Consider the following 14,876-nt stretch of genomic DNA (forward strand, 5'->3'; position numbering starts at 1 on the left):
ATGACAGGTTGATGGGTACAGCAAACCACCATGGCACGTGTATACCTGTGTAACAAACCTGTGTGTTCTGCACATGTACCCCAGAACTTAAAGTGTAATAATCATAAAAATAAATACAATAAAAAATAAAAATGTAAATTTCCTAGGTCCCCACCCCAAAGAGATTGGTTCAAACTGAATTTTTAAGGAACGCCCCAGATAATTTTGAGGAATAGGGTTTACCCTATAATAAACCTGCCTTAGAGACTCTAGCCTGGAATTAGGAGTAGTAGGACAGCGGTTCAAGTGTTCTTCACATTACCATAGGTAATTAATAGGAATTAAGATATTTTTAGCCATTTGATATTGTAAGTAGATGACATCCACATTCTTATTGTGGTCTTAGAAAATAACATTTTTTCACCAAAATTTCACACCGTGTGAATTGTAGTCTTTGTCCCTGCTGACACCTTTGTGCTGTGAAGCTATTAATGCAGCTCTGTCTCTGTCTCCTTTTTCCAGATTTCCTTTGACCTCGCTGAGTACACTGCTGACGTTGATGGAGTTGGCACTCTACGACTTCTGGATGCAGTTAAGACTTGCGGCCTTATCAACTCTGTGAAGTTTTACCAAGCTTCAACAAGTGAACTTTATGGGAAAGTGCAGGAAATACCCCAGAAGGAGACCACCCCTTTCTATCCCCGGTCACCCTATGGTGAGAATGCTTGTGCACACTTCAGCATGTGTATGGCATTATCTCTGGGTGTAGGGGGTGTGTGTTTCTTCTTTCATTCTGTTCATGTCTCATGGCTGAAGTCATTTGGGTGTGAGGTTAACATTAAGGTAGACTAAAGTGACTGAACTTGTTGAGAAGCATACCTTTATACGTTGCTAACTACAAGTACTTGCTGCCATTGCCTTCAGGTCGAAATTACCATCTCACTTCACCAACCCATGTTCATTCAACCCTTCCATACAGATCACTTTAAATGGAAATCAGACCCTATATGATTCTTTTTCTTAACTATTGTGAGATTGTACTGAAGTGATAAGGTTTCCTGTTTTTTTATTTTCCATGAAAGTTTCCTTGAATACAAAAGCTTTTTTTTTTTAAAAAAAAAAAAAAAAGACTATTATGTCTAATATATTTATAAAGAAAATATTAATGAAAGACTTTAGTGATAAAATTTCAAAGCATTTGCAATGTTAAGATCTCCAATTTATTCCACTCTAATTCCTCAAAAGTTAAAAAAGGAGAGAGAGAGAGAAAGAATAAGACCTAAGAAAGATTCAATCAATTAGAATGTCAAATAGTGCACTGTGCGTATTACAAAAGTAAGGAAATTCTTAAAGTATTTTCTGGTGAACATGATTAACTAGCATAAGAACTTTTGTCTTTGGCTTTTGATACTTTTTTGTATTTTGATACATTACAAATTATGATTTTGGCAAATTGTTACTGTTTCAGATGGGTGAAAATCACTGTCTTTTATAATAAACTTCATTACTTTAAAAAAATTATTCCAACAGGGGCAGCAAAACTCTATGCCTACTGGATTGTGGTGAATTTCCGTGAGGCGTATAATCTCTTTGCAGTGAATGGCATTCTCTTCAATCATGAGAGTCCCAGGAGAGGTTAGTAAATATATTAACTGAAAAGGGAATTTTAGACTTTAACAACAACAACAAGAAGAAGTTACATTTATATGTGGTTCATGAGCTATAGAGACTGAAAAATTTCCTATCTGTATCTAATTATTATGAATGTCAGAATGGCAAATGAAGAAATGTATATCCAGCCTTAGTTTTTTGTAATTTTATTTTGAGTTTGTGGGGTTTTAAATTTAACATTCAAAACTGAACAGTGTTCCAGTTTTACCATTTTCATTAGCAGGTCTTATCAAGCATGTTTTCAACCTGAGTATTAGGAAGCTTCTGTATGAATTCACAGGAATAAGTAGTAAGCTAATGATTGTTCTTAGAAGTTATTCCTATTCAGATAGACTCAATTTGTAGAATCTATATTATTTTTTTACTTTGATTTTAATTTTAATTTAAAATCATAATTTTAATTTCTGGATTACTTATACTTTTTAAAATAAATTTTAAATCAGTTTTTTAAACAAAATTTTTGAAAATTGACACATATTTTTATGGAGTACATGGTAATGTTTTGAAACAAACAATGTATAGTGATCAAATCAGAGTAATTAGCATGTCTGTCACCTCAGACATTTATTGTATGCTTGTGTTAGGAACATTTAAAATTGTCTTTTCTAGCTAATTGAAAAATACTTAATATTATGATAAACTAGAGAGCACTCTATGGAATACTAGAATTTAATGTGTCTATCTAGCTGTAATTTTATATCCATTAAGAAATCTCTCCTTATTCCCCACTTCCCTGAAGTCAGCTCTTATATTTAGAAGTATTATCAGGTATTTTTGGAAAACCATATTTGTTTGCATTGGCTTGTTGCCTTTTCAGAGTTGTTGATGAGACTACAGCAATGTGCTAGTTCTCTTGTTCCCAGTATTAAGTTTTAAGTAAGAAAATGTGTATCCCCATCATTACTTCTGATTTACTGAAGCATGAGAAAGCTTTACAAAGCATGCACATGTTTTACAAACTAAAAATTATCTGTAAACTTTCCAAGAAGTTTTATTAAATTTCATTATCATTTAGATTTTTAGTCTGAGAATAAATGAGAATTCCAATGTTATAAGTTGTTTCATGACCAACAACTAGTAATGTAATGCCTATAATTTTTCAGTGAAATTTTATGTGACTATATAGCTACCTAATTAAACCAACAAGCCATGAAGAAAGATTAAAGTGACAGGCTTATAAAGGTATCTTTAGCGTGAGTACATTTTTATTTTATAATTGCTTAAGTTAAAAATTCTCATGATGGGCTGTTAAAGCATAAGAACCTACCCTGTCATCATGTTGCCTCAAAGGAAAACAAGTTCACCAACAGTGAGAAAGAATTCTTTAATGAATTTTGTGGTTCTGGGTGCCAGTGGTAAGGGGGAAAGGAAAAGGAAGATCCTAGCTGTTGTTGCCTGCAGCATGTGGTATGAGGGCGCCCACAGAGCCTGCTCACTCATGGTAATCCCTGCCTCTTTCTCACAAACATGTTCATACACATTGTTTGGCTTTCTGTGTTCTTCCTCCTTCAACTTTTCCACCTGCAAAAAAATAAAAGTTAATTATTGTGGATCAGATCAGGATAGGGAAAAGCATTCCTGGGTTGTAAACTGAAAAAAGATAAATTTAAATATAACTCCCTAATTCTCTGTTTGTGTACCTTATAATGAGAACTATTTTTTTGTCTTTGTAGATGTTAACCACTGAAAAAAAAATATTTTAAGGCCTGGCACAGTGCCCATACCTGTAATCCCAGCACTTTGGGAAGCCAAATTGGGGGAATCACTTGAGGCCAGGAGTTCGGGACCAGCCTGGGTAACATAAGTAAGATCCCATCTCTCCAAAAAATAAAAAACAAATCAGCCAGGTCTGGTCATGTGTGCCTGAAGTCCTAACTACCTGGGAAACTGAGTTGGGAAGATTCTTTGAGTTCAGGAGTTCGAGGCTGCAGTGGTCTGTAATTGTGCCACTGAACTTTAGCCTGAGCAACATAATGAGACCCCCATCTCTTAAAAAAGAAAAAATATTTTTAAAGTAATACTTCTTCATTTAAAAGAAAATTTTAAAGTAAAAGTTTCCATCCTTATGATAACTTCCAGCCCTATCCTCAGACCCACTGTTAACATTCTTTCAGAAAAATTCTGTGTATCTTTAAACATATAAAGAGAATTCTGCTCTACATATTCTTCTGTACCTTCAGGCTTCCATGAAATATCTTTAGGAACTTGACCTTAACTATAGCATACATCATTTTGTTTTGTTTTATTACATGCCTGGAAATCAATGGTATCACATTTTTAACTATATAATCAAATAATGAGAAAAAGGTATATGTGAAAATGATATTAATACTTTGATATCTAATGCCTGCTATTTACAGCATTTCTTAAAACCTGATAATTAATTTTCATATTAAATTAATCTGACAGTAATGTTTTGCCAACATTAATTGTTGTTTTCTGAGGAGATTTCTTTTCCAGACTGAGAATTCCGTAATGGCAGGACTGTGTTGTATTTGTACCTCTCCAGCTCCAAGCAGTGCCTAATTGCTAATAAACATTCAGTAAATATTTTTAAATGAATGAATAAATGAATATCTCATGTTTCAGTAGCACCTTACTAATTTGAAAGCTAGGTGATCTGAATTACAGAAAAGTAGAAATTTATACATATTTCCAAATATTTTGTTGATTTTACTCATATAGTAAAGTTAATAAACGATTTTGAAGTAAAGGTTCATTCTGATATACATTAATAAACAATACATTCATTTTTTGTTAATAATCTTTGTACACCTAGAATTTCCTGTGGTACTTTGAGTTTATTTTCTTAAGTTGTTTGAGCATTTACACAGCAGTCTTCTTGTTCCCTGTTATTACGTAGTGTGGAAAAACCTTGGTCAACCTCAATCTAGTCCTAGGTATCTAATCACATATTCAGAATTTGTAGAGCCCAAGTTGATGCAGTGTTTTGGGGCCATATACGTTTTCTCTAACAAAGTATAATTGTCAAAAATCCCCTCTCATTGCATGAATAACATTTCATGATAGTTTCTGACATTCAAAAATAAAAAGTATTTTTAATTCTAATGAAAGGCTAAACCAGAAGTTGGTAACCTAGGACTCATGGGCCAAAACTGGCCTGCCAACCTAGTTTTGAAAATAAAGTTCTATTTTAACACAGGAAGATGCACTTGTTTATATATCATCTATGGCTGCTTTCACCTATGGAGTACTGTAGTGTGCAGAGCCTGAAATATTTGTTGCCTGGGCTTTTAAGAAAACATTAGCTGGCCCCAGCTGTAGACAGATCCTCAGCGTCTGAGAAACTATCACTTGGGTTGATTGTGGGTTTCTTGAAGGTAGCGTCTTTCAGAAAGACTTCCTATAAATATTAAAGAGAATAGTGAACTAGTTAAGCAGAATTCCTGAAGTACTTTGGCTGGTTGGGGTTAGCCAAGTTGGGAATGCAAAGGAAAAGTTCTTGATGTCACCAATCATCTTATGTACGAGAGGGAGATCGGCTGTGACGGGGAGAACAGCCTGGTGATGCTCTGCTTCTCCTTGAGGAGTAACTGCGACTCCTGTTGTTGCTGCTGCTACGCCTTCTGCTGTGACTATGGCTTCGAGATCGAGATCTTCCATAACTTGGACTTCTGGGCCCATCAGCTTTAACCCAGATGTAGGCAGTTTCTCCCTCCTGGGATCTAAACTTAGCGTTAATCCAGTTTTCGAACTACATAGGTCATATGTTCTTTCCATACAAACTCCATGACACCAGTGCCATCTCGGTAAACATCAGCATAACATATATCACCTGCTTCACGCATGTGATCCTTTAAATCCTGCCAGCTTCCACTTGGAGGCAGTCCAGAGACAACCACTCTGTTTTCAGACCTCCTGGATGGGGGGCCATAGCGAAATTAAAAGTGCTACTTCAGAGAACATTATCAGTGATAACAAAGCAAGATAGCCTTATTGCTGATACAGGGAAAGTTCTTGTGGGCTGGATAGTAAATCAAATCAGCCACAATGTTCTGTTAATCAAAGCCTAACCCAGAACAAGGCCCAAACACTTTTTAATTCTATGAAGGTGTGAGAAGTGAGGAAACAGAAGAAGAGAAGTTGGAAGCTAGCAGAAGTTGTTTCAGGCGGCTTAAGTCAGGAAGCCGTCTCCACAACATGAAAATGCAAGGAAAAATCACATTTGCTGATGGAGAAGTTGCAGCAGGTTATCCAGAAAATCTAGCTGAGGTCATTGATAAAGGTACCTACACTAAACAGATTTTTGCTGTGTACGAAACAGCCTTCTATTGGAAGAAGATGCCATCAGGGACTTTCATAGCTAGAAAGAAGTCAGTATTTGGCTTCACAGCTTGAAAAGACAGGCTGGCTCTCTTGTTAGGGACTAATGCAGTGAGCTGGTGACTTTAAGTTGATGCCAATGCTCATTTAGCTATTTAAAATTTTAGGACCCTTAAGAATTATGCTAAATTTACTGTGCCTATGCTCTATGACATAGCCTAGATGACAGCACATCTGTTTACAGCATAGTTTACTGAAATTTAAAACCCATTGTTGATACTTACTACTCCAAAATGAGATGTCATTCAAAATATTGTGCTCATTGACAGTGCACCTGGTTACCCAAGAATCTGATGGAAATGTACAAGGAGACTAATGTTGTTTACATGTCTGCTAACACAACATCCATTTTGCAGCACACAGATCAAGGAGTAATTTTGACTTTTCGAGTCTTAATTTTTAAGAAATACACTTTTTAAGGCTATAGCTGCCATAGATAGTGTTTTCTCTGATGAATATGGGCAAAGTAAATTGAAAAGCTCGTGTAAAGAACTTGCCATTCTTGAAACCATTAAGAACATTGTTGATTCATGGGAGGAAGTTCAAATATCAACATTAACAGGAGTTTGGGAAAAATAGATTTTATCCCTCATGGATGACTTAGAGGGTTTTGAAACTTATGTGGAGGAAGTAGATGCAGATGTGGGGGAAATAGCAAGAGAGCTAGAATTAAAAGTAGAACCTGAAGATGTGACTGCTTTTGTCAGGTGCAATCTCCCAATAAAGCTTTCACAGATGAGGAGTTGCTTCTTATGGATGAACAAAGAATGTATCTTCTTAAAATGGAATCTGCTCCTGGTGAAGATGCTGTGAATGTAATTGAAATAAAACAAAGGGTTTAGAATACTATGTAAGTTTAATGCCTTTGTTAAAGCAGCAGCAAGGTCTGAGAGGATTGACTCCACTTTTGAAACAAATTCTACTGTGGGTAAATGCTATTACACAGCACTGCATGCTACAGAGAAATCTTTCTTGAAAAGAGTCAGTCATAGCAACAGACTTCATTGTTGTCTTAGTGTAAGAAATTGCCACAGCCACTCCAGCCTTCAGCAACCACCATCCTGATCAGTTAGCAGCCATCAACACTGAGGCAAGACCTTCTACAAGCAAAAGGCTCAGATGGTCATTAACGTTTTTCAATGATAAAGTATTTTTTAATTAAGCTTGTACAGGAGTTTTTTAAACATACGCTTATTACACACTTAATAAGCTGCTTTTTCCTCTTGCATTCTTTCTTCAAACCTGAAATTCAGCATCTACCTGGCTATTCCATTACATATCTCTATTTTTATATTTACATATACATGGTATTCTTTTTGCTGCAAATGTGGATATAATGATAGCTTTCTATTGGAAATACAGATTTATGTTCTCTATGATTCTCCATTTAGGGAAGAAGGTTCTGTTTATTATCTCAAACTATTTAATATCTATGAGAAAATTGACATGTACAAAATTTTTCTTGCCTTACTACATTTCTTTGAAAAACTGAACAGTTAATAAGACTTGTCATAAAGATATTAATTATTATATAAGTTGTAAACTATGGGAAAAATACTGAGTAGTTTTTTAATTATTTAAAACTAGTTCATAGATAAGTATATTAGTTTTCAAATATGTTATTTAGCAGTAATAAAATCTAATCTTAAATATTATGCTATAAATTAGAACACTGGAAGCAACTCTCTTTAGTAAAGCTAACAATAATATTTCTACTTCTGATTGTTTATTGTATTAGGAGGTAAATAAGAAGAATAACTACTGTTTATCACCTATGTAATGTAACCAGTTGGCTAATTATATCTTAATTCTTAACATATTGGCAGAGTACTTTGACATGCCATAAATACAAATATGGTGACCTTTACAAAATTATAAATAACACTAATATAAATATATTCCAAATTTAAAAAACATTTCACATGATAATTAAGAGGAAACAAGAAATATAGTCTACCTTCTACTTTTAGAAGGTTAAAAACTTTTAATGATTAAATTATCCCCGATTTCCTAATTTTGATGATAGTAGCTATTGTGAATAAAGAGTGAAATACACATAATATTCAGCATTCTTTTTTTTTTTTTAATGTGGTTTTCCAGTTTTCAGTATGAGTGTAGAATTAGTGGCTTAGATTTCCTACGCTAAGAAGAGTAGCCTCGGTTTCTGTTAGACTTCCCAGGTACCACCTTCCGGAGGAGAAAGCTCTGGTAAGAAGTGTCCACCAGGAAAGTTGTTTTATACTGCTGGCTGTCAGCAGGCCCAGCTCTCATACCAAACAGGCCTTTGCTTTGCACAGGAGGTTAGTTGAAGATTTCCAGTCTTTTGATGAGAATATTTTTCTTATGTTGACTCATTTTAGTCTTTCGATCATTAGGAAAGTTTGGGCAATAGAGTAACCTCTACTTCCAGAACTGACTGAGGAGATAGTGTTTGGTTACATGAGCCTACCTTGTGGGCTGCTGGTTTCCATCCATGAGTCACTCGTAGGGATTGGCTTCATCCCTGGATACCTTTAGCCTGAGTAAGAAATCACGTTCCATGTTGACAGCATATTTCTTCCATTCTCCTCCCACTCTTTTTCTTCTTTTCTCAGTGTTTAAGAATGGGACATTTGCTCAGCCTGGGTAAGGTATTCTCTCTCCCCTGTAGATCTCCTTTTCTCTTTCTTTTTTTTTTTTTTTGAGACAGAGTTTCGCTCTTGTTACCCAGGCTGGAGTGCAATGGCACGATCTCAGCTCACCGCAAGCTCCGCCTCCTGGGTTCAAGCAATTCTCCTGCCTCAGCCTCCGGAGTAGCTGGGACCACAGATGTGTCCTTTTCTCTTTCTTTCCATGTTTGCCTAACTCCTAACTGAGCCTCTCTTCTACTTGCTATGTGTAACTTTGCTCCTCCCTCTTTGACCATGGGGCCTTGCAACAGATTCCGTCACTACCTCCTTCCCCTAGGAGCTCTTCAGTTGCTAAACTGTCTGTTGAAAATATCATGAGATCCTAGTAAATACCCCCAGAAAGCTGATTTATTTTGTATTTCATTATGAGTCACGAAGAATATTTTTTAAATCATCTCTCAGCTGAGGAATCAATGGGGTTTGGCCATCATCATCATCGTCAACATCCTCACTGTGAAAAATGTATACCCATTACCTCTTTATGTTGCATTTGACATAGTGATTTAATACTCCAAAGGTACTTTTAGAGATATGTTGACTAACTTGTTGAACTTACAAATTTTTATGTGTATGTGGAAATGAAATTCACATGTACTTCTATTTTTCTCTTTTTTAATTTAAAAAATGTCTATTAAGATGTTAGATATTATTCTTTCTTTGAAAGAGCTTCTAGAAAGTAGCTAGTTAACATCTACCTGTATATTATTCCAAAATACCCTCAGAATTTATCAAATAGAAATTTAAAGCTCATTCCATCTCACTTTTTTCAGCAATGAGAAAACAGAAGCAGCATGAGATAGAGTTTCCCAGGTCATGATGCTAATAAATGCTAATACTGAGACTAGAAATAATCCTAGGAGAAGTCATGTAAGCATTGTTCATATTTGTGGAAATAACTTATATATGAATTTTAGAGTTGATATTAAGCAAATAAGCCCCTGTGATGCTGAGTGGGCACTTCAGCTTGGCAGTGAATTAAGTGGACAAGTTGGAAACTGAATGTCTCAGTTGCTCTTATCCTTGTAAAAGACATTTAGTTTGTTTAAAGGCAATATTCCCAATGTTTGACAGAAATAATACAATAAACATACTTTTATAATATTAAAATATAAATGTGATATGAAATAAGTAACTTTTTTTGCCTGTTATTAAGAAGTTGGTAATGGGAAGAACTAACATAAAATACGTTAAAAATCAGGCTGGGCATGGTGGCTCTTGCTTGTAATTCCAGCACTTTGGGAGGCCAAGGCAGGAGAATGACTTGAGGCCAGGAGTTTCATACCAGCCTGAGCAATCTAGTAAGACCTCATCCCTGCCACAAAATAAAAAAAAAACATTAAAAATCATGTGACAGTAGGAAGCTATAAAGTACTTTAAATATACCCATAATTAACAGTATGAGACTACCACAAATGGATAGTGTACTAGCACTGTTTAGATATTGAGCCATTTCTAGATGATATAGGACATTCCTCTAAATATGGGTTTCATAAGAAATCATATATATCAGTCTAAACACAGTATTCACCTGACTGAAAGAATCTGACTTTTTTAAGGTTCATGAACTTGTGGTTTTGAGTTTTCATCTTGAGCATTTTTTTTAGCTGCCAAGTATTTTGCTTTTTAAAATGTCTTACTGTATTTATCCTTATAAATTAATCTTCAGAATTTATAAAGTGATAATTCATACAAAAATTATTTAAGTCATTTTGGATAATTTTCCTCTTGATATTTTTCTAAAGATTGTCTTTATTTGTTGCAATAAAGACAAGACTAATGCTCTAGAATAGCGGTTCTCAACTGGGAGTCGGGGAATGAGGAATGGGAAGAGAGTGATTTTGCCCCCCAGAGGACACGTGCCAGTATCTGGTGATATTTTAATTGTCCTAACTGAGGAGGGGGCTACTACTGGTGTCTAGTAGGTAGAGGCCAGGGATGCTGCTGAACATCCTACAGTGCACAGGACGGCTCCCTGTAACAAATAATGATCCAGTCTCCAGATGTTGAATAGTGGTGAGGATAAGAAACCCTACCGTAGAATATCATCCTTCAGAATGTTCTCACAGGATCTATGTGAATGCCATCATAACAAATGAGATGAATGCCATCTCATTTTTCTTTACACATCACTTTGACAATACAGTAAATTCTTCATAGAACAGTAGGGTCTCATTTTTCTTTATATATAACTTTCACTTTGCAGTAAATTCTTCATGGAACTTTGGCAAACATTTACATGAACACCAAAGACAACCATTCTGATTCAGATAGCTGCAGGGCCTTAAGTATTTTGGTTTACTGCAGGTCACACCCAACTCAAGGAAACCCAGGACTCTTCTAGTCATTGGAGGCCGAACCCTCACCTCAGTAACCACTGATTCACAGAGCCAAGTCAAGGTGGGTCTGGTACCCTCCCATGCCTCCAAAATCAATGAGCATGTTTAATTTTTGTTATAAGTTATAAGAAGAACAAATTTTTCATTTGAGAATAAATTGTAGAGTCCATGATCTGGCTTTGATATAAAACAACAGTTAGAATGGATTCAAGATTATCTTTCAATGCATAGGATTATAATAATATTAGTGTGAAAGGTTCACTGCATATGAGAATTTTCCTTCACAATTATTTGAATTTATGGATGTTTTAGTGTTTTAAGGAATAATATAATGCATGATAGAAATTAGGTAACTAGGACTTGTTTTCACTTAATTACAATAGGCACAAAACACTTTATCTCTGTACAAATACTACGTATAGCATGTCTAAATAAAATAATCTTTTAAAAAATTACTATTTGCCAGTCTGGCAAATTCAATTCATGCACTGTAAAAGTATCAAGAAACAGCAAACCAATATTAAATACCTTGATATTTTATTTGTATTTCTAGCTATAAAAGGTGCTTTGTGGCTTTTTTAGATGAGCATCAGAGACTTAATTTATTGCAAAAAATTTTGGCAGCGCATTGTGAAATCAGAGGATGAAGTAATCTCCTGTTGGAGTTCAGTAGAGCATTATAGGCTTTACACAATACCATTTTGTCTGTCCATAAATGGTTAGATTGTTGGCCACTACTCTTGGTCCCACCAGGTTCTGTGTGGCCTTTCTGGTTGGGGCACAAAGTGACATCATCTGGTTTACCATTGCATTTGTAGACTATGATACTTCATAGATGACATGCACACTTGGCGATCATAAAGCCGTCTGGCCCATGTTATTCTTTGTGGAGAGATGAGGTATAATTGCTTAAACATAAAAGACTTTTGAAGCAATACTTGGTCTAATGGAGGTGCTGATTACCACCAAACAAAATGAAGTCCCTCCCATCTCCTGAGGTGAGACTTGTGGGGTTATTAAATTGAATTCAAGGGTTTGTTTTTCAGTGTTTTGTAATTCGTGTGACATTTGTGTTTGAAACCACACTGATAACTGTCTAATGGCATGCATGTAGCACAGCTCCCCACAATATAGCCAGGCAGTGTACGCAGAGAAATTGGCCACTCATCAGCTGTGTGCATTTGGGCAAGTCGCTTATTCAGACCTCAGTCTCTCCATCTGTACTGGAGAGGTTAATAATGCCCACCTGATGGGGCAAAATGCAGCTCTGTCATTTCAGCTCACTGTGAAGGTGATGGGGAATGCTTACATGGGAAGATTAATACAGTGCATGGTAGATTTTGAAGATTTGTTTGTTCCATTTTTCCTTTCTCTTTTCTTCCCTCTTCCTGTATTTTCAGTGCTGAAAGCTAGAGAATTAGTCGTTTTACTCCTTGTCTTCCAAAGTGAAAGACCCTGTTGGAGGCAACTCTGTCAGTGGGATTGCTGTGGCTACTGGCATAAAAGGACGGTGAGAAATGTGAATGCCTCATTGCCAGCCAACTGAAGATGGTCTCAAACCAAAAACCAAGAATCTTTCATTGATGTTTACATATAAAATAGAGTAGTTCACTGAGACACTCGTGAATTGCAAAAAAATAATATAAGTAGTATTGAAGAATTATTGGAATCACAGGAAAAGCCATTCAAAATGAGATTTTGGAAGGTAAACCAGTTAACATTTGAATTAGGAAAGTCAAGAAAAGATGATGACGAATGAAAGGCTTATTGATAAATATCAAGAACGTGAAAGATTCTTGAGAAAATTAGTGAAACTCCCAAATACATTTATATATATTTATGTATCTATGGGAGTTTCACTAATTTTCTCAAGAATATATATATATTTATTCATATATATATATATATATATATATATTTGAGAGTTTAAGTGAAACTCTGATATATATTTATATATATAAATATATGTGTATGTGTGTGTGTGTGTGTGTGTGTGTATATATATATATATATATATTTGAGAGTTTCACTAATTTTCTCAAGAATCTTTTACATGTTCTTGATATTTATCAATAAGCCTTTCATTTATCATCATCTTTTCTTGACTTTCCTAATTCAAATGTTAACTGGTTCAGTTATAATAAATATTTATATGTATAAATTTATATATATATATATATATATACTTGAGTGCAGCAGTGATCGTATCCACTGAAGCCTTGGACTCCTGGGCTCAAAACATCCTCCTGCCATAGCCTCCTGAGTAACTAGGTCTACCAGGTGTACACTACCACACCTGGCTAATTTTTTTTGGAGACAGAGTCTCACTTTATTGCCAGGCTGGAGTGCAGTGGTGCAATCCTAGCTCACTGCAACTTGTGTTTTCTGATTTCAAGCAATTCTCCTGCCTCAGCCTCCAAGCAGCTGGGACTACAGGCATGCACCACCATGCCTGGCTAATTTTTTTGTACTTTTAGTAGAGACGGGGTTTCACCATGTTGGCCAGGATGGTCTCTATCTCATGACCTCATGATCCGCCCACCTCTGCCTCCCAAAGTGCTGGGAATACAGGCGTGAGCCACTGCGCCCAGCCAGTTTTTTCAAGTATTTTTAAAAATGATACATACGTTTTTTTAGTGGTCCTGTGAAAATCTTACATGAAGTGTGTATAGTTGTGTCAAAAAATTACAAAAAGAAAACCTTACTTTACTTTGTGGCTAGACTAACAAAAATTACATAGATGCAGTTATAATATAAATTTTGTCAATTATAAAATAAGTGGAATTTTTTTTCAAAATAACATTCTGGAGTTTTGAAACTTTAGTTTGAGTCAAAAATTTCTTTCTCACTATTTCTTATGAAATATTGTTCATCTTCTTAAGTGGCTCACAGAAGGATATAGAAGTGTTCAACTAATTGGATTCTGTCCCAGTTCCACAACGTACTAGATGAGCCACTCTGGCGAGTTTCTCAATCTCTCTGAGTCTCAGTTTTCTCATCTGTAAAATGGGGCAATCATAGTGTTCACTTAAGGTTGTTATGAGCATTAAAGGAAATCGTGTAAGTGAAGTTATTAGCATGTCATTATTATTACCATCATTGCTGCTAATGTCCCACCTAGAAAAGTGAGTTCAGTTTGTGCCACCTTGCAACTTAAAATGTATTATTAATAAACAGGAGGAATAAAGGGAAAGGTGCATAAAGGAATATGTGACTTTGTTGTTTTTGAACAAGTTAAAAAAGTTAAGGTTTCAGAGCTTAGTAAATGGAAGTTAAAGTAGATAAGACCTGGTAAAGTAACTTACGGGATATTGAGTATTAAGTGCTAGAAGAATAATGGTCTGTGCTTCTCTTGTTCGTGGGCTAATTCTAAGGTATTGTTCTTATATGTTTTTGGTGTAGACAAACCCTAATGATCCCTAGAGTAAAATATTCCCAGATTAAGCCAGATTTTATTTTTCAGAAGGCTTGTTTCTGCCTTCTTCTTTCTATTTCTCTTAAGTTAAAGATTTCTGAAAAGCTACAAAAGCAGGATGTACATAAGGACAATTAGCTCAGGAGGGTACACAAGTAAGGAAGTGGACATCAGTGTGGTCACAAAGAAACCTTCCTGGCAATGAGAAAGGTGGGTTTTCAGCATGATAGTATCAGAGGAACAGGGGAAGCCCTAGTGCCCACACGATGTAAAGAAGGCTTGGTAGAGGTACCCAGAAAACAGCTCAAGAGCACTGCCCCAGTGCCTCTTATGATCCTAACAATTACTTTACATATAAGAAATAAATCTTGTTTTAAGGAGGAAGAATGTGTTTCTCAGAGGAACACTGATTAATTTTTTTTGAGGAAGGCAAAATGTAGGTTGATGAGAACCTTAATACTA

The 14,876-nt window shown here is 35.5% G+C and overlaps 1 protein-coding gene across 2 annotated transcripts in view; it reads left to right on the forward strand.

The window, feature by feature from the left end:
• The window catches only part of GMDS (GDP-mannose 4,6-dehydratase), a 636,169-nt gene that overhangs the window by 281,567 nt on the left and 339,726 nt on the right, over positions 1-14,876 (forward strand). For both annotated transcript variants that reach the window (XM_032250133.1, XM_032250134.1), the window contains exons 5-6: positions 502-694; positions 1,510-1,614. In XM_032250133.1, coding sequence (XP_032106024.1) covers positions 502-694; positions 1,510-1,614 — 298 coding nt within the window. The remainder of the gene's footprint in view (positions 1-501; positions 695-1,509; positions 1,615-14,876) is intronic.

This window comes from Sapajus apella, unplaced genomic scaffold, assembly GCF_009761245.1.
Source record: "Sapajus apella isolate SASKATOON/1434 unplaced genomic scaffold, GSC_monkey_1.0 scaffold70, whole genome shotgun sequence".
NCBI lineage: Eukaryota > Metazoa > Chordata > Mammalia > Primates > Cebidae > Sapajus > Sapajus apella.